Genomic DNA, 21,433 nt, shown 5'->3' on the forward strand with positions numbered 1-21,433 from the left:
GTAGTACTAGGATGACAACTAATTAGAAGGTTAATGATGGAACAGAATTAGGTTAAACGTCGTGCATTATTTGGAGCTGAGATTGCATAACCATCAAGTAATTGGTTTCAAATTTTAATGGTGTTGAGCTCTGTGCACTCCAGTACTCTCTCTCTCTCTCTCTCTCTCTCTCTCTCTATATATATATATATATATATATCAAACCAAACAAAACCCATACAACATCAGACGAAACAAATGGGTTTGAAATTGAATATTGCAACCCTATTGGTACTTTTTGTTTTCATATTAACATCGGCTGCCAATGCCAAACCGACTGTCTTTAATGTTGTGAAAAAGTACGGAGGAAAGGTTAATGGAGATATGATCACCTTGGCATGCAGTCATGGAATCAGTGCAAAGCACATGATCAGGTAATTATATAATACAAAAAACTAGTTTCAATTTATTATCTTCATGTTCAAATTAGTTGAAGAAATATTAATAATCATATTGTAAATATTTTTATTGTGTTTGATCTTAATTGCTTCTAGATTCCCTCGAAGATTAAGATGATCAGCGAGCTGGTTATAAGCTAGCTTCAAGAACATATATACGAGGCGTCTCTCAAACTAAGGAGGCTGTCAAGCTAATTCTTTGTAGCAAGGCAGTACCATGCATGTGAGATTAATGTGGAGATTAGTGACATAGACCTCGCATACCAGGGAAGCGATCGATGGCCCTAGCTACGACATCTCAATCTACTAATGTTAATCCCACCATTTCGGGCAGACAGAATATTCCTCCTGCAGCTTCTACTTTAAAATAAACTAGCTAGCTAATTAAAGTTATATATATATATATATATATATATATATATATATTTCTATATTTCTATTTCTATTGTAAGTAAAGTGATTGTGTTTGTATGGATATTGTATTTACTTTTATATACACTCCAAGGGGATTCACTTTTCTCGGCGATCACTTTCGACGGAAAAAGGGCATGAAATCGCCACGATACACCTTTTTCAGCGATATCTATATCGCCGGATGTTCGCCGGTATTAAACCTCCCCTTCTGAGCTACCCCAACGAAGCCAAAAATCGCCGTTCAAAATTATTCATTAGCGGCAATATTTTCCGTTGCAAATAGTATCAAATATCATCGCAAATGTCATCTACAATTCAGTTCTAATCATTGGGAAAGATTAATTCCGGCGCTTGCGTATCGTCGCTAAAAATTCTAAAATTGTCGCAAATATCCATTCCCAGTGTTTTCAAAATAACGTCACAATTGACTAAATAGTTGCGAAAACCTTATTGTGGCGATTATAAATCGCCAGTACTTATATAATATATATATATATATATACACACACATTTGGTGCGTATTATAATTACAATTTGCATATTATAAATAGTTATATATATATATACACACACACATTTGGCTCTTTTTTTTCTTTTTCTTGTTATGTTACCTCCTTTCAATCTCTTCTTAAATTTTGTTTTTTTCTATGATGGGCGTTAATTTTAGGAACCATTTTTACTTTCTTTATTTTTTTGGTTTCTCGTTCAAAAGATCAATGAAATGTGGGATAATGCTTATATATGTGGAGGCAGCTAGTTGTTCGTTGATCTCTCCATTTTGTTTCTTTTTACTTATTTTTGCTGCTTTGATGTCAACATAAATTCACCTTCTATTTCCTCTAATTTTAGGACCCATACTTAAGAAGAATTAGGCATATATATAGCACTAGGCACGTGCCTTGCACATGCAGGCTTTGCTAGTATTTTACAATAGTGTTGAAAAAATACCGTGGTTTTCAAAAAGGATGTTTCTATTGTGCCGCCATCTCTTAAGGCCTCGTTTGTTTTTCAAAAACATCTTATCTCATATCATCTAATCATTACAATTTTTTCAACTTCTAATAGAAAATAAAATAAACAATTCAACTTTTTCAAATCCCAAAACAAAAATAATATTAAAAAATATATTCTAACAATATTTTATTCAATTTTTTAACTTTAATCTCAACTCATCTCCGAAAACAAATGAGCCATTCTCTTACTCTTGGTCGTACCCGCTAATGCAACATCACTTTTTTCAAATATTTTTTAAACATTCTTTTTTTAAAAAATACACAAATTCATTAGTTTTAACTTTTTTAAAAATTTAAAAAAATGAAGAAAAATTAAAATGCACTAGCAGTTAAACTCAGGAGCAAATTCAGGAGCAAACTAACATTTTCCCTTATGAGAAAATGTTAATTAAACAGTACCTCTGCCGAAAAGATTGACACTCGACAAACATGGCAACCTTTCATAGTTGCTTTTGATTACATTCCACTGTCCGTAAGGTTTTTTATTTGGGTGGTGATTTTGTCTCCATCTATATCAGTACTGCTTGTTTTTAATTTGACTGCCTAGAAAAAAATAAAGAAAAAAAAGGAAAATATTAATGTTCCTCGTGATAAATACAATTACATGCAAATTTGACACAATAGACAGTAACGACGCAAGCCTTTGATAATATCTCATTAATCCAAATTCTACCATCTTTACTGAAGTTTCATAGTGAAAAAGATCCACCTATAATTTTGTATAATACTTAATATTCTGGACTGATCAACTCTGTAGCTAATGTCTTTTCTCCAATATATAACCATATTTGCCTAAAAGAAAATTATGCTTAAATAAAAAGCTAAATGAAGCCAAGTCCAAGTTTGCCAACTGACTCATTACCGCGTCGAGGTGTCAGCTGTAAGATAATCACATGAACAAATTTATAATGTTAAAACTGTGCGCCTACGTTAATAATGCATTAATTTCAGCCTAGACATATAATAATATGATAAATTATATTCATCATCATTTTTTTAATTATCATCTCAACATCTATTAATGTAACATTAAATGATTAGCCCACATATGAAAGGTAACAAATAATCTCTCATCATTAAATGTCACATCATTAAATATCGAGAATATATAATAATAGCTCAAGGGGTAACATTACTCTTGAAATATATAGTCTCGAACTCCAAAAGGCATTCTATTGCGCAATGGGCATCCACAAACTCTTTATTTGGAAATATACCCCGCATCAAAATTTCACAATGCCTTTTGGAGTTGATCTACAGTGGAAAAGATCCGCCTTGAACTTTTTACTTGTTGCTTGTTTTCTGCATTCGGTTTCTATTATGTCTGTAATAGATAGTTTATGCTTCGAACGTTTGGATAAGTTATTTTGAGTAATATAAGTATCTTAGTTTGGAAGAAATTAAAAAAATATATAGTCTCGATCGACAATTAAATGGAGAGAAAGTGGCTCCACTTACTTCCTTTGTTAGCATGTTTAGGTTTTTAATGTATCTCCTACATTTTTAACAGTACTACTGCATATACGGAGACTAATCGATCCCACGGTGAAAGAACTAGAGTTGTTTTTTTCTTAAGCCAATTAAGAGGGGAAATTCACAAGTACCTAAAAAAAAAAATGAGTATTTGTAATAAAAATGACTATTTATGACGAAAATAAATTTATTTTAACAAAAAATTATTATTTTTATAAAAAATAACTAGTCACAAATAAATCATTTTTTTATAACCTACTAGAATGCATCCCCGGATATCAACTGTCAAGTGAGGAACGTACGGCCACTAGGCGAGGATAGGTGCCGCTGAATTTGTTTGATCCTTGCACTCTTTTTGCCGTCCAAGAGTTCACGCGTCTTCTTCCTTGTAGAAGAAATATTTTAGTCGGGGGATAATGACAAGAAATAGAACCATGTAATTACTGAGAGACGACGAAACGACAAAATTACTTGTTCATGATCTGGAGAATTTTGGGACGTCGATTTTAAAACACAAAAACAAAGTTTAGTGCTGGGTTTGAGATAGGTTTTCAATTTATTTTTGGTTTTGGAAACATTGTAGTCATCGATCGTCTATTAAATTATTAATTCTTGTACCAAAAGAAGCCTGATCTTATGTGATATCCATCGGTCAACACAACTTCTAAAGGTACGGTCCCCAAGGAGAGCCGTAGTACTATCCCTGTTCTTCATGTTCGTCAAGGATTCTTGCCCCAAAACTCAGAAACTTCGAAGATCAACTCCCCTGATCAATGGCTGTGAGTGCTCGCGCGATCTTCTTTGTATCAGTGTTGGTGTTATATATGCATGTTCTCCTTCTTATAATTAACATGAAATTTTGTTGCAGATTTTCGGTTCAAGTGATGATCTTCTAGTTGGAATATTTCCTTCTGTTATATTTTCATTCTTGTGAATCTGTGATGCAGAACTAAATTATCTTGTTAAGAAACGTACTTAAAAATAATTAAAACTTGCATGTCTGCAGCAGCACTCACACGTACCGGAGTTTGGCAACTGGGAAAATGACAATATCCCTTACACCGCCTACTTCGAGAATGCAAGAAAAGAGAGAGGTGGGGTGATGATAAACCCAAATGATCCGGAGGAGAATCCTGAGGCATTCATGTACATGGGAAGTGGGGGCTTGGAAATGACTGCTCATGATTACCGTGCAGTCCAGGCTCCTAATCATCTCCGTGTCGACTCCAGCACCAAGTCAGTTTCTCCGGAGGAAAAACAACACATTGATAAGGGGCATACAAGCCATCGTTCTCATCGTAGGATTAACCCTTCTGATTTACAGAAAAATGGGAACCCTAGGATCATCGAATTTGAATCTGGCAGCAGCTATAGATCAAGCAAATCTGATTATTCACTCATACAGCAGCCTAGTCACCGACGGAAGAGGTCTGACAACAAGAAGACTCCGGCAGCTGATGGGGTTGATAGCTTCTCCTCGACTGTCCCCGGTCATGGCAGACAGAGAGTCGGAAGTTATTCCTCTGTTGAAATTGTAAATGATGTGCAGGTAACTATACATTTACAACTCTTTTATAAATCTAAATTATTTAGATTATTATACAAACATAAAATCTATTTCGTGTATATATCTCTCCTGTTATAATCATAATTGGTTATACAATGATTGATTTTGTAAATTCTATGGGGGTGAATAGCATCGAAGAGGTGCATCATCGATACCCAAGTTTGGGGCTTGGAATGAAGCAGACCCTAAATCAGGAGAAGGATTCACTGTCATATTCAACAGATTAAAAGAGAGAAAACAGACCGAAACCTCACATTTCCCAGTTGTACAACAACAACAACAACCGAGTTATCATTCAAATACTGAAAGACACGAGCGATCTTCCCTAGATCAAAGGTATAAATTGCCAGAGAAGTTTTGTCCTTAATTTCATGCAAATCTCATCATTCAAGGAATTTTGATGCTTTTGTAGAATCTTGCTGCCATTAACTGTTTTCTTGACAGTGAATATAGAGCATAATATATGCAGTTGATATATATAGTTTCGTATTCTTATAAATTTCTTTGAGACTAATTTGCAGATTTTTCTTCATTAATGATCATCATCATCACAATCTGCAGATATGTTGCTGTCTGTTTTCAAGTAGAAGCGAGTGAATTACATGGCTTTGCTTCTGCGCTATTCACCTGCTCCTCTAAAAAGTAAACAGGGACTCATGTTCGTTGGTGGCGGTGCTACCATGTTTCTCAGCGTATTGACCGGGCTGGATTATACCCTTAAAAACAAGTTAATCTAGTACAACTTGTGTGTTTCCCTTTTCTTGTTACTTCCTCTGAATGTTAAACAACCTTGGGCAATTAATTAATTCTAAGATGCATAATCTTTGTTCTTTTGTGATTTGGGTTGCATTGTCGAATTTTTTTATTCTTCTTTTTATAAGATCAAAGGTATGGAAACTCAATTCTCCCCGAACATCCTCTTTGAGAGAGGTTTAATGATAAAGTTTTGCTAAGTACAAGCAAGTTTGCATATCTATCTGTTATTAATATTATTGTCTTCATATTCTAAATTCAAATTAGCACGATTTTTAATAAAATCTACTTTCTGACCAATCATATTGAATGAATGCACATATTAGTGTGTAAAAACACTTACAATTAGATTTTTCCTTAATGATATTTATTGCACCAACTAATGTATTTGTCACAACAATATCAAGCTAGCCGGCTGCAAAATTAACCATAAAACTCCTCAACGCTATTTATTTGTTTTTCTAATAAAGTTAGGCCGGTTTGGATACAAAAGTCTCTCAATTTATTTCAACTCATTTCATCTAATTATTACAATTTTTTTAAATTTTTATACAAAATATAATAAACAATTAAACTTTTTCAAATCTCAAAACAATAATAATAGTAAAAAATAATATTCTAATAATATTTTATTTAACTTTTAGGCTACGTTTGGATAGTGAGAATACTTGAGAAGTGTTGAGAATGTTTGTGAATAGTAGTAAAAAAGTAATAATAGAATAATGAATAATAGGTAAAAAGTAATGAATAGTAAAAAAGTAGGTAAAAAATAATAATAAAGTAAAAAATAGTAGTGAGAGTACTTGAGGTACTCTTAGTACCCAAACGTAGCTTTAATTTTTATTTCAACTTATCTCAACTCACTATCCAAACCTACCAGGGGACCCGTTTGGATACAGAGGTGAGATGAAACCACTTCATCTTATCTGATTTCATCTAATTTTAATTAATATTTTCATTACTATTAATATATTATTTAAACTCATCTCATCTTATCTCACTATTTAAACTCAACCTTAATATTACCGAAAGGACCCTGATTAGATGGGTATAGCGCTAAAATTTGAAGTTCTAAAACCGATATGATGGGCTGATCCACGTACGATAAAAATGATCTACTGGGACCCGCGATTAGATGGGTAAAGGGCCCGGAGTGAGCCCATTACCTATGTTTTTAAAAAACAAAAATCAAAAGCATGTTTGTATAGAAAATCAAGGAATGAAGGAATCTATATTCTATAATATGATAATTTTTTTGAATAATAGGAAAATAATTTATGAATATTAATAAATAATTTATATATTCAATCGAGTATCTGAAAGCGATTAGAGATTAAAGTCGCCATCCTCCATTGCTCCGGCTTCAAAACCATATACTTCATGAAAGCCGCCGCCTACTTATTCTGTTTAACACCCTGGAACCTTTGAGTGGCATGGCCAAACATCATCCCAGAAGCGAATCAACTTACGGCCATTACCTAACCAAAGTCTAGCCCAAGTTTAGCCTGAAAGTCTCTCTGTACCAAATAATACCTTTCTAGATGCAGAATATTTTAGACGGGTCAATCTATTTTTGCCATTGGAGAGGTTCTTAGCAGCCTATGAGCACCATGGCTTTTTCTTTTCCTTTGGAAATCTCCATAGCCACTTCATAAGAAGGGCTGGCTTCGAACATGCATGAGCAACTAATTTTTCTGGTAAAAAGTCTGGGACTTCTACTTTAACGATGGATACAATATTTGTTTGCTATGAGTTTGATTAATGGAGTGCATTTACAATCCCCTGTTGTGTATGACTGCCTTTTTTGTTAATGTGTGCTCAATGTACACGGACTGGGTCTGAACTGAATGTGATCAAACATATTCTAGAGGCACCTCTCATACTTTACCATCTAGTATTGATGAGGACGGTTGTTTTCAGGTGCAAACATCAGTATGTAATACTTTATCCTTTTAAGTACTGACGAGTTTACCACTTAATGGATGCTACTTCATTGTTGTTGCCTTTAGGCTCATTAACTTGTAGGAATATGAATGATCCATAATTCTGATGATTGAGTTTCTTTTATTCCTAATATTTTCTGATTCTCTCAAAACATTAGGTTTTCTTTTACGTTGAACTTTTTTTCTGTCTGGCAATATATTATTGGTCGATACAAGGTTACCACGTGGTCTTTACATAACTGTTAGCTAACTAATGTATTTAAATATTCATTGTCAAGATTATTATTATCACTTGAACGAGCTAATCTTTCTCCCTTGTGCTTGTAGCTGTTAGATCAAATTACATTTGTGGACACTCCTGGGGTTCTATCTGGAGAAAAGCAACGAACACAGAGGAGTTATGATTTCACTGGTGTAATATCATGGTTTGCAGCAAAATGTGATCTCATTCTACTTATGTTTGATCCCCATAAACTTGACATCAGTGATGAATTCAAGCGTGTCATTTCATCTCTATGTGGTCATGATGACAAAATTCGTGTTGTTCTAAATAAAGCAGACCAAGTTGATACGCAACAAGTGAGTTTTCTAGATATATAGCCTTTTAATTTGATAATTTCTCTGTATATACCTTTATTTTTTAGTCGGCATCATTTCAAAAATATATTCTGACCTGCGTATATGTTGATGTCATCTTATTTAGCTGATGAGAGTTTATGAAGCCTTGATGTGGTCACTTGGGAAAGTTCTGAATACTCCAGAGGTTGTGCGTGTTTATATTGGGTAGGTTATTCCTGGTAATTTCATTGGGAGTATCATTTTTTTTCAAACAAAGAGACCTGTTTGATGTAACTGGGCAGTGGATTTATTATGTTCATTTTTGTGGTGATTGTTGGAACGATTGCTTTCATGGTCAAGCACCTATATACAAGAAATTGCATAAAGAAATGCAAAAATTTTGTAACAATGGTTTGGATGAACTTGTTTGACTAAATCTCAAGTTCTTAAAGGAAAATATCACCCAATATTCTACTGAAATGGTAAATGTTGCCTTCAATGTAATGGTACTAATGCAAAGACAGGCTTTTGCTCATCTTGATCCTAAAAAGTTGAAAACTTTTATTACGTTGTCATACTTTTAGACCTTCCACTTCTGGCCATCTCTGATATTCTGACCTTGATTTCATTCATTCATTCTTTCTTTCTTGCAGCTCGTTCAACGACAAGCCTGTTAATGAGGTAGATATGGGTCCAATAGGCCAGGATCTTTTCGAGAAAGAACAAGATGATCTCCTTGCAGATTTGAATGATATCCCAAAGAAGGCTTGCGATCGTCGAGTATGCTCACCATAATCCTTTTTTGCTTTGATCATTTGGTAGTGCACGTGTATGCATGTATTGGTTTATATATTTTCAGATTTTACGTGCTAGTTATCTAGTCTACTTGCGCATATTGCAGATAAATGAATTTGTAAAACGAGCCAGGGCTGCCAAGATTCATGCCTATATAACTAGTCACCTTAAGAAGGCGATGCCTACCATGATGGGCAAGGCTAAGACCCAAGAACGACTTATTTATAATCTGGAAGATGAATTTGGAAAGGTTTGCGTGGGAGTCTCTAGATCTGTCTCTGTTTCTCTCTCTCTCTCTCATATTGTGCATGCAAATTTATGAGAATTTTCCAAAAACAGGTCCAGAGGGAGTTTCATCTTCCCGTAGGTGACTTCCCAAATGTGGACTTCTCCAGGGAGGTCTTGAATGGTTACAACATCGACAAATTCGAGAAATTGAAACCTTAAATGATCCAAGCAGTAGATGATATGCTTGGATATGACATCCCGGAGCTCTTGAAGAATTTCAGAAATCCTTATGACTAAAACTGGTGCTATTTACATGACACCATATAAGGCTTGGGTGATGATGATATGGTAGTTCTTGCATCCAATGCTGTAAGTTTTTAAAGATCAGATGCTCTATATATTTGGTGCTCCGACTTCTATATTTTACAACTACATATGAGACTTGCATGTTGAAAGTAAAACTCGCCTCTCCCGCTCGATGTAATAAAGAAATATTAGGTATACAAAACATTTATTTTTATAAATGTTATATATTAATATGATTAAATGACTAGACATGATATGTGAGATTATAAAATTTATTTTTTTAAAGTTAATTCGTAAATTAATTTTTGTAATTTTGAATGAATATATTTCTGAAAAATTAATATATAATAAAAAAAAGTAAGGAATCAACTCTTGGTGGGGTCTCCTAGGGGTGGGCTCCAACTCGAGTTGTCATTTCCGACCTCCGACTCCGACAAAAGTCAAAGCTGAATTTCTCCTCCAACTTCGACTCCGAAAGTAGTGGGAGTCCGATTCCGATCGGAGGTCGGAGCTCCGACTCCTCAATTTCAGAAATTTTGTTCTTTTTTTTTTATTATTTAAATTTTATTGTTCAATTTCGTTTCAGATAGTGAGCAACATATATATTTTTTTTAAAAGTGAACGATCTACAAATATTTGATTTATTCAAGAGTTTTCAATAATTTAAATATTCGTTCTGATTTTGTTACTGAATTTTGATTATATCTTTAATTTGTTTTATGTCCGCCTGAAATTTAGCATTAAAAGTGCTCATGACTCATGAGTTGAAAATTACATAAATTTAAAATTTTATAAAAAAGAATGATGGTACAAATTTCTATAATTCGATTAATTTCAGTTGGATAATAAATTCTAAACGTTTGAGAGAGGATGGATAAGTACTAATAGAAATTATAGAATAAAGAGTACTTATCTCACGTCTTTGCTCGGGATATAACTACATAAATATAACTATATAAATGGTTTAAAAAGTAAATAACATGTATGATGTAGCCATAAGTTCTAACAGTCTCATTTATAACGTAATAACAATATGACTCAATCTTGAAATATAACTACATAAAAATTAAACACGGATTTCACTCAAACACTTTTTGTTCCATTGGTCATGCCTGAAATGAAGATAGAAAGTAGCAATCAATAGATAATAAAAAATTGATAATAAAAAATTGAATACGGTAAAAGAATAATTTGATTCTTACCAAGAAAGGAGGTTCTTTCAACTCCATCCCAACTCTCAAGTAGCGTCCGTTCCAGACTCTCAATAATCGATAATTATATTAGGGTTCACAATTAGATCTATAAAATCATAAAAAGTAGAAGTTAGAAACATTAAAAATAATTAAATCATCATTTAAAAGCATATAAACTTACCCGATTCAAGCCTATAACTCTCGGCATCAACGCCAACGGTATCTAGTCCAATAGGCGTTTCACTTATCCAATTCTGTGTGCAAACGAGGGCCTCCACGGTTGACGGTGACAATGAACTCCGATAAGCATCCAACACGCGACCTCCAGTGCTAAATGCCAACTCTGAGGCAACTGTAGTGACAGGAATGGCTAGCCATCTCGGGCCACACGAGAAAGGACTGGATACTTGGTGGAATTAACTTTCCACCAAGTTAATAACTGAAATACATCACTAGGTGCCTCGACAGCTTCTATAAAATATCGTTCAACCTCAGATATACAATGCATAATATTCCTTGTTGACATGAGTTGATGATACTGCTGTATAATACGATTGCCTCTAACCCCTACAGATGGGTCAGTATCACCTGAGGAAACTGTCAATCCTGTCGGCCTCGAAGTGAAGAGCTACCAACTGCGGATGAAGGCTGAGCACTAGTACTGTAGTGATGATATAAGTCATCAACATCACTTTTTAGCAATTTAATAAACTCTGCAGCATTCACTGCCCCGAGGACGGAATTTACCTAAAATTCTAGAACGGCCGACTTAACTCGGGGGTCAAGGATCACAGCCACAAATAGCAATCTATTTATCTTCTCAATATTCCCCCAATATTTATCATATTTGATCTTCATCCTCGTAGCCATAGCAGATAACAATCCAGTAGAGTCAGTACAACTATTTTCCAACTGGAAGTGAAGCTCCGAGAGCTCGCTGAAAAATGAGTTCGCAGTCGTATATTTGGATCCAGATAGCCGCATGGTTATCTTATAAAAAGTTCTTAAAAATTCAACAAAATAACTCACACTGGTCCAATCATGTGCTTCCGGCGCACCGAGCCCCTGTCCTGCTGGCTCTAACAAAGCATACCTCAAGCCCCCATCCTCGACCTCCATTCGCTCGAATGCTTTTTGGTACTTCTGTGCCACATCCAACATCATGTATGTAGAATTCCATCGAGTCGGAACGTCCAAGCACAGCATACTAGAACATTCAATCTTCAGATTTTCTGCTATTGCCTTAAACTTGGCAAGCCTTTGAGGGGAACCCCTCACATATCGTACAATGTTGCGGACTCGGGTTATGGAATCATGAACCTCTTTTAATCCCTCAACAACTATGAGGTTAATGATATGAGCACAGCATCGAACGTGAATAAACTCGTGGGCCCGAATGACATCATCTCTCACCGTCGTGTTCCGCTTAAACCAATCAATTGCTGTTTCATTCGCACTGGCATTGTCAACTGTAATACACAACACTTTTCGAATTCTCCAGTCCTTTAAACAATCATCCATCTTCACCCCAATTGATGCACCTTTATGATCCACAATTTCTTTAAAACCAATAATTTTTTTATGCAAAATCCACTCACTGTCAATGTAGTGTGCTGTGATACACATGTAGCAAACGTTCTGTATGGAAGTCCATGTGTCAGTCGTAAAAGACACTCTTTGGCCAGTGGTAATAAACATCTTCCTCATCTCCTCATTGTCCTTCGCATGCCTCTTCATACAATCTCGCATCACTGTATACCGTGATGGAATGGGAAATCATGGCTCAACAAAATTTAGAAACTTTCGAAAGCCTCTTTTCTCGACTGTGGTAAATGGCATTTCATCAGTAATTATCATCTCTGCAAGCATGTCCCTCAACATCTTCTCACTGTATTGAGGGATGACCAATTTCTTAGTCTGTGTACCATCAGTGGCTGTAGAAGTTTGGTAACTGAGGTTGGTCTGATCAGTGGCTTGCAATCCCTTCGCTATCTTATATCGTTGACAACCATTTAGATGTGCTATTAACACACTGGTACCTTGCTTCTTCGAATGGCATCCACAAAGTGATCCACAGTAATGACATCTTGCTACTGGGTTCGCAATTTCACCAGAAATTTTAGTGAAATGCTCTCATGTCCATGACCTCCTTTTAGAAGGTCGTGGTGGTTGATCTTGCTCAATGGGCATCTCCTCCTCTTCGTTGAACATATCCTCATCCTCTATATCAACTAGGAGTGGGAGTCAACTACTCGCACAAGATGTAGCTGCTCTAGATGTAGTTACTCTAGATGTAGCTGCCCTAGATGTGGCTCTAGAGGTGGAAGTATCCACCAGTGTAGGAGTTGTAGCATTGGCATCCGCCACATCCCCTTGTGGACGATCATCTCCACTATGTCTAGGATCCATATCACAATCAATGAAGCTGAAAAAATTAAATTAGAAGCAAAAAATTAGTTTAAAAATAAACTAGGCTATTGTATTATACAATAGGACATGTATTATTGTATCATAATACATTATTGTATCGATGTATTATTACATCGAGGTTCGCTCGACGTGCGCTCGACTCAGCGGAACCCATCCAGAGAGGTTCGCTCGACGTGCGCTCGAGCAGAATCCATACAGAGAGGTTCGCTCGACGTCCGCTCGACGTGACGCTCGAGCAGAATCCATCCAGAGATGTTCGCTCGACGTGCGCTCGACGTGGCGCTTGAGCAGAATCCATCTAGAGAGGTTCGCTCGACTTCCGCTCGACATATCGCTAGAGCCAATGTTCAATACAACGTGCGCTCGACTTGCGCTCGACACCTCGCTCGAGCGCAAATTTGCAATACAATGTAAAATTTAGAGTTTTAAGCGCCGTGTTGGGACTATATTGAATATTCAATATAACCAATTCACAAGAATCACAACTGCTGGCTCCAATTCATAAGAGACGTGCTTGAATTAAATTTAGGGCTCATAAATTTAGGGCTCACTGTAGGTGGAAGCTGAACAGAGGAGCAACGAGGAACGGCGGCACAGAGGAGCAACGACGAACGGCGGCACGCTGGCACTGGGACGGAAGACGCGAGAGAGAAGGGATGGTTCAGTCACTGGGACGGGAGACGCGAGAGAGAAGGGAGAAGGAAGAAGAAGAAGGAAGAAGAAGAAGGAGGGAAACGTATGAAGGAAGTCTTCCTTAGGAAGACATATGAAACGACGTCGTTCCATATTAAATGGAACGGTGTCGTTCAATAATTTTTTTTTAAATCCAGCTGTAAAACGACGTCGTTTTACAGCTGGGTTTAAAAAAAATTCAAAGTCGGAGTCGGAGCTATAAGGAGCTCCGACTCCGACTCCGACTCCGACTCCGAATGACTATTCGGAACTACTCTGAATTCCGACTCCGAATTCCGACAACTCCGACTCTGTCGGAGTCGGCATCGGCATCGGAGCGGAGGTCGGACGGAGTCGGAATTCTTAGAATTTTGCACACCCCTAGGGTCTCCAATGGGCAATGGGGATGTTCCACCCCTTTTTTTCTATTTTTGTTTTTATGTTTATGCATTTCCTTTTTATTTATTTTAAGAGATAGCTAATGTGGCTAATAGACACTTCAACTACCATAGAAGGAGTTTGAGCTGTATTATGCGGCGATAGAGATTTTACATTCTGATGGTTTCGATAAAGATGAATGTAATGCATCAGTCATTTTATCCACTTCTATATCTTATATTTATAATTTTTTTTATAAAGTGTGAAGGTATTTTTCAATAGATGTGGGATATAGAATGATAAATAGTAATTGATAAGAAGAATTTTTTCTTCAATAAAATATGAAATTGAAAAAAAAAATGAAAGATGAAAAAAAAATGGAAGAATGGGACTCGAATTTCATAATAAGGTATAAAACATATTATTTTTTCTCAAATGTATACTTAGATTACGATTTTTAATAATTTTCTCATCCTACATACTTTTTACAATTCAAAAAATATAATCATAATATATAAATCTCATTATAAATAATATTGAAGTTTACCTGAACAACATTTAATGCCAAAACATTCGTTTACTACATTATATTTTCAAATTATTAGAAAAAATATTTATATAAAAAATTATATAAATATAAAGTTTTTATAATTTTTATTATTATATTTTAAATTGACTAAGAGTTATGCAATATTTGAAATTAATAAAAAAAATTAATATTATTTTAAAAATGAGACTATAATATATTAATCAGTTATTAAATTAGATTGTCTCAGGAATATCTTCTTTTTTCTATAAAATTCGAAAATACATGGTACAGCAGCCCGATCAAATCGTTGTGCGTCCCACTAGAATAGGCAATCCCGAGGCAAGCTTAGCATAAAGATCCGACGGCACGAAAACTCGGACCGACGGCCTTTTGCCTTCGCCACGAGCCAGCTCTGAACCTAAAGGTTGGCTTCGACTCTCAGTCTCAGATTTCCACCAAGTAGCTGGGCCAAATGGACAAGACGCTGAAGTTTGCCAAGAGATTTGACGGAAAGGTTGCGATCGTCACGGCTTCTACACAGGGCATTGGCTTTGGCATAGCCGAGCGGCTCGGCTTGGAAGGTGGCTCCGTCGTCGTTTCTTCTCGCAAACAGGTTCGTGGGTCCGTCGATTTCGAGTATTTGGTTTCGTATTATGGGATTTTTACACTTTATTTGATCTGGGATCTCTCAATTCCAGCCAAGTTTGGGATTCTTTTTCTACTACATGCCACCCTTATTTTTTTTTTTTCCAATTTCCTAAATTTTTAGCTTTTCGGGATCGTGTGCGAGTGTTTCCGATCGTAGCTGAGGCTCGTGTCGTTCTAATATGTATTTATTTCGTTAAGTTGTGAAATTTTTACAGAAAAATGTAGATGAAGCGGTTGAAAAACTTAAAGCTCAAGGAATCGATGCGTTTGGTGTCGTTTGTCACGTGTCAAATGCACAACAAAGGAAGAACCTCATAGACAAGACTGTTCAGGTGAGATATGTAGTTTGAATGTTGATTTTTGTAGAAATAACCTGGAAAAGGAAATATATCTAGGAGCTTTAGAAGGTGTTTAGATTTAATTTTTGTTTTCTAAGCAAGTGTTAGTTTAGATTTGGTAGAGAAATGAAGGAGAAAACGTAAATTGATATTTTGCATATGGTTTCTGCTTTGAAGGCCAGACAGCTTCAACAGTTGGACTTGGTCAATTTTCTCAGTCCCTTTTGTTTCTCGATTGACAAGTGATGTAGTCACTATTTCTTTGTAGTGATTTATTATAACCGATTTGTGAAAGCATCTAATTTCTCACTAGAGAGGATAATTGCTTTTTCAAGTTGAAGGCTCTTCCCATAATGATGATGGCAATCAGCGTTACCTTGACACACATCTTTAATTGTAGTCTGTCCCTTTTTATTCAGTCTGTATGATTTTTATGTGTCTACTTAATCTTTGGATGGCATCGATTCAAGTTTATGTATGAACATCTGTCTTTACTCTTGCAGAAATATGGAAAAATAGATGTTGTCGTATCCAATGCTGCTGCTAATCCATCTGTTGATACCATTTTGCAAACTCAAGAATCTGTCCTGGACAAGCTATGGGATATAAATGTCAAATCCTCCATACTTGTTTTAAAGGTAGTTTCTTCTAGGGAAGGTTTTTCATTTTAAGTAAAACGAATGGCAGAATTAATGCTATTGTGGGGCAATGAAGGTACATCTATAATGGATTGTGATATGCTTACCAACCATCACAATATCTTCCTATTATTTGTTCTTAAGGATACCCTGTCGGTGCCTCGATCGCCTTTCGAACCTTTTTCATGGACTGTTATCACACTTGGTGGATCTGGGGTCTTCATTTGCTGACAAATTTGTAAGGTTTTGAAACTTGCTTCATTAATCTTACAGGATGCAGCTCCTCACATGCAGAAGGGTTCTTCAGTGGTTATTATTTCTTCTATTACCGCCTTCCAACCACCAACTTCCATGGCTATGTATGGGGTTACTAAAACAGCACTTCTTGGGCTTACCAAGGTCTGATTAGTTCTCGTATCCATGTTTTGTACTAGTTTTTTATTGAAGAACTTCACAAATCATGAATATCTTCTTATTCTTTTTTTATCTTCATTTAGGCGCTTGCGGCTGAGATGGCCCCAGATACTCGTGTAAATTGTATTGCTCCTGGTTTTGTACCAACCTACTTTGCTGCATCCCTTTTGGAAAATGAAGTTGTAAGAGTATATCCATTCTTGTTGCATGTCTGCACCTTGCCTACCTCAAAAGATCTTTGAGCATTGACTCTTTAATTAAATAAAATATGGGTTTAACATATTGCAGAGGAAGGAGATCGAGGCAAAGACTCTACTTAACAGGCTTGGTACCACTCAAGACATGGCTGCTGCTGCTGCCTTTTTGTTGTCTGATGATGCTGCTTATATAACAGGAGAAACTCTGGTGGTCGGGGGAGGGATGCCCTCTAGACTGTAGTTCCCTTTACATCTCTCTATCATCTTCTACCAACGTCATAATAACCCATTGGTTTTTAATTACTTGTTTAGTCGTTTTCAATGGGATAATTAGAAGGCAAGAACCTTTAATTCTCGGGTTATATATATGTGTTGTGTTTTTCCTATCTGAAGTGTCTGATTCATGCGCTGTAGATAGAAAACATGCACATTCGTGTAAAATGGGCAAATGGGAGAAAGGAATACAAGTTAAAGAGACAAATGAATTAGAATGAAGAGCCTTACTGTACATATACTGAAACAAACTTTAAAATCAGATACTGAAACATACACATACTGGTAATTTTAATTTCCGTGGCAGAATTGGGTGCAGCTAGAATTCATTTAAACCCACTCATGATGATGACTCAAGGCAACTCAACAACTTATGCACACAACAAAATTAGCAAAAATCAAATGTGCAGCTTCCAGCTTTTTCCCCATTATCTCCGTGGCATACTTGCGGGATCTAAATTCCAACTTCAAACTTCAGCTATTTCCTCTGCATCTTTGATGGCAACTTCCTTACACTTCATTTGAACAGGAAAGAATAGAATGATCAGGCGTTGTTGTGGCACGCTTCAATCATCCGTTCTGCCCTCCCAATATTTTACTTTTTAACATCATCAAAACATAAAAAGAAATCCAAGATTTTTACACGGGAACCACGTCAGCATTTTGATTGTCGTCGCACGTCAAAATCAGTCCTTCAACATAGGTTGGAAGGAGGCAACGGATCCACTGACAGCCTGTTGAGACAGGCTCTGTGGGTGGAACAATCATAAGCACATTTTCATGGCGTCGGACAACCCCCACCACGCTCACAGTGCTCCCTTCTTTTATATACCTAAAATACAGCAAACATCCACTATGAAGCATTCAATTATGATATATACATACATATATATATATATATATTAAAAAACCTGCAAATATGGCATAAGAATGATAAATATGGCATTAATAATTGATTCAACATGGAAAAATTAGAGGCATACCCTTCTTTGAGGCGCATTATACGATCATCGGTAGAGAGGCTGCGGTCGGCTAGCCATTGTAAAAAGCTTGGAGATTTGTCTCTGTTTTCCTTTGTTACATCGACTACAGTTGCTGGTTTGACAAATGGAGCAACCTTAGCTCCATAACCTGCTTTAACTAGTGCTCTTAACCCAGATTGGAAGTCTGATATGTAAAAATCAGCAACATATTTCTGTTCATCAAATGTAAACTAAATAATCAGTTACCAACTTCGATCTACAGACCACTAGATCAATAGAACTGATTCACGAAACTATACCTCTGAATGTCTAGATCCCCATGAAAAACAACGATGTTTAGGATTTGCAGATTTTCCACCCCATCCTTTATACTCGTACAATTCTGTAGAAACATATACACACCTTGATACCCTCTGGTATGATGACTCCAAAGGAATACTGCCACAGGTTACAACCTACATGAAGAGATAAAATACAATAAACTTACGAATGTTATCAATCAGGATTTGCCAATTGCGGTGATCCTCCACATTAAAAGCTAAGAGGTTACCCCTGCATATGCATTAGAAAAAAGGAAAAAAAAATGCATAGTCCTATAGAGAACCAGAGTTTACAAGGAATCCCGATGTTCAACGTTGTCTTCTTCTTTTACCCAACAAAATCAAAAACATTGCATCAGCTAGTCAACGTTAAGAACTAAAGGCCCCCATCTTCAAATGAACATGATTTCACTGGTATAGATCACATTGAAAGGCCCATCTTGTAATTACTCAAAGCTGGGTGCCTTTTAATTAGAAATCATCAAAGTCTAGTTGCCTTTCTAGGCATGCAAGTAGTTTACAATTACATGCACTGGAGCAGTAAAATATTAGGGTCGAATGAAAGGTTATCATCCCATTACCAAATCCGGGTTTAAGGTCACCTCTAGAATTCTATTTCCTTTTAACCCCAAAAGAAGCAAAATATGGTCCCTTAAAAATTCTAACATGCAGATGCAACCTGGAAATTATCCTTTGACAGCTTTACTCGGTGAACTCTATAAGTCCCAAGGACCCGACACCTTCAATGAGGTTCTAGCTGGTGAAACAATTTCGCACCTTGCAAGTGAGAGTAAAATCTGTTTGGTTTTTTTTTTTTTTTTTTTTTTTTTATTATTATTTTTTTTTATGTCGGTAAACCTCTTCAAGGCAGTGGCCCTTCGGACCTATCCCTGCAAAATAAACTCCGGTTCCGTACACCGCACCCTCGAAAGTTTCCTGCACAGAACTAAGGTGCGAGAAAATCATTCAAATCAAAATAAATACTCGGTTACAGCCTCATTCACCTTTCTAATAAACCTTAATATTATTATTCATGTACATGACGAATCCAGAAAAAAAAATTACTTCAATAAATATTAAAATCCACACTCGTATCCATTTATGGAGTTTTTGAAAGTTTTTATAATAATTTCCATCATTACTTGCTTTACCGTACAAAAAAAATGATAAACTTTCAAAGGCTAATCTTCGTTTTCATTGACAAAAACTATCACTTTGATAACACGAATACCAACTATTATAGATTCCCGTCCCATTCAAATCTATTAATAAGATACGATTATATGGTAAGTTATAAGGAAAGTGAAAGGTAAAAGCCAGAGATATAGCGAGGAAATTACCCCGGTAACCTTGACGTACTGTCCATGAACAGCACCTCGGAGCTCAGCGTCAGGGTACCTCCTCACAAACCCAAGCAACCCTCTCTCCCTCCAAGTAAGGTTCCAAGTGACTACCACGACCACCGCAGGCAGCACCACGCCACCTACTGCCACCAGAACCACCGCCTTCTTCACCGCCACCATAAAAAACCCCCCACCAGCAACCCTATCGCCACCACTACCACCACCACCCACACAGCCGCCTTAGGCACCGCTATAGACCTCGCTCCACTTAACTTCTCTGCCGACAAGCTCGTCACTGCTGGACCGTACACCGCCTTCCCGGCAGACTCCAAGTGAGTCGAAGAACCCCTACCCGTGGAGGCGGACCCTATGGGACCCGAGGTAATGAGCCCGGTGGGCTGGAGCGGCATCGGGCCCGAGGATTTCTTCGGGATCGCGCCGGAGTTGGAGCCGGATCGGACCGATCCGCTGTTGTGTTGGGAAGAGGAGGAGGAGAGACGGGATACTTTGGGGGAGGTGGGGGGGCATTGGATTTAGGATCGAGGACATGGATGTCAAACATTTTGCCGAGCTCACCGGACTTCTTAACGTCGCCGCCGGTATAAGGAATGGCGCGCGAAGCGATTGTGGGCTGGCGCTCCTTGACCTGCTCCGGCCGCCCCGACACGTAGAGCCCATTGCTGAGCTGGTGCGACGTTATTCGACCACTCATTTCTCTGCACTCAGTTGCTGCGAAGTGTGTTGTGTGTTGTGAGTGTACGAGGTGAATGGAAGTGACGGTGGGAAGTGAGGGAAGTTAAGGGAGAATACAGTAAAATTGCGGAAAATTGTCCTTTATTTTCTTATAATGACGCATGTATCCCACATCGGTTAATCGAGTTCTTTATTTATTTACATCTCTGTTTACAATTTCTCTTAATTTTCTTTTTGTTATGTATATTTATAGTTTTTTCAAACGAGTACAGCTAAGTGGAGTATGGTACTGTACAGTCATTTTTAAAAAAATAAAATTTATTATTAAAAAATTATTTTTTTATATAAATAATTATACAAAACTTATGCATATACACAATTATAACTATCATTTTCTTTTAAAATATATATATATATATATATATATATATATATATATATATATATATATCATTACATTGATGCTGTTTATAGACAGACATGGCAGTGCCGCGTAGCACACATCAGGTCAGTCAGTTCTCACCGTTGATGGGTCAATGATGAACGGTGATAATTGTCATGAGGCTTTCTAGTCTTTTTAACATTTCTTGTGTTATTTTAGCTTTGGAACATGTAACTTTAGAGTTGGTCCCTAACGTTACTCCTATGGATTAACATGACAGTGCCACGTAGTACGCACACACCAAGTCAGTCACAATTGATCGGTCAATTGTCAACTGTGAGAATTTGTCACAAGACTTTCTAGTGTTTTAGCATTTCTTATGTTATTTCTTGGTAACTTCATATTACATAATTTTGCATTATGCATTACTATAGATAGTAATTTCTCTTACTCACTTTCTTAAACTCTCTATGCTCTCCAGTGTCCACTTATCGTTTATTCGGTGGCTTCTCTCT

General features: G+C 36.6%; 2 protein-coding genes and 2 pseudogenes across 2 annotated transcripts; 3 read left to right on the forward strand and 1 right to left on the reverse strand.

Annotated features, from left to right (window-relative positions):
* The first annotated feature begins 4,110 nt into the window (after positions 1-4,110).
* On the forward strand, positions 4,111-5,501 carry LOC121267052 (RPM1-interacting protein 4-like). Its single transcript, XM_041170933.1, has 4 exons — positions 4,111-4,116; positions 4,344-4,886; positions 5,035-5,240; positions 5,426-5,501. The coding sequence occupies exons 1-4, from the start codon at positions 4,111-4,113 to the stop codon at positions 5,499-5,501; spliced, it is 831 nt and encodes a 276-aa protein (XP_041026867.1).
* Positions 5,502-5,506: 5 nt separating this feature from the next.
* On the forward strand, positions 5,507-9,478 carry LOC121267053 (annotated as a pseudogene).
* Positions 9,479-14,996: 5,518 nt separating this feature from the next.
* Positions 14,997-17,275, forward strand: LOC121268275 (tropinone reductase-like 3). The gene is made up of 6 exons (XM_041172465.1): positions 14,997-15,302; positions 15,553-15,669; positions 16,179-16,313; positions 16,587-16,712; positions 16,811-16,909; positions 17,016-17,275. Exons 1-6 carry the CDS (start codon positions 15,162-15,164, stop codon positions 17,163-17,165), a joined length of 768 nt encoding a protein of 255 aa, XP_041028399.1. The 5' UTR covers positions 14,997-15,161; the 3' UTR covers positions 17,166-17,275.
* Positions 17,276-17,409: 134 nt separating this feature from the next.
* LOC121268252 lies at positions 17,410-20,643 on the reverse strand (annotated as a pseudogene).
* Between the last annotated feature and the right edge of the window lie 790 nt (positions 20,644-21,433).

Source organism: Juglans microcarpa x Juglans regia, chromosome 5S, assembly GCF_004785595.1.
Source record: "Juglans microcarpa x Juglans regia isolate MS1-56 chromosome 5S, Jm3101_v1.0, whole genome shotgun sequence".
Lineage (NCBI taxonomy): Eukaryota > Viridiplantae > Streptophyta > Magnoliopsida > Fagales > Juglandaceae > Juglans > Juglans microcarpa x Juglans regia.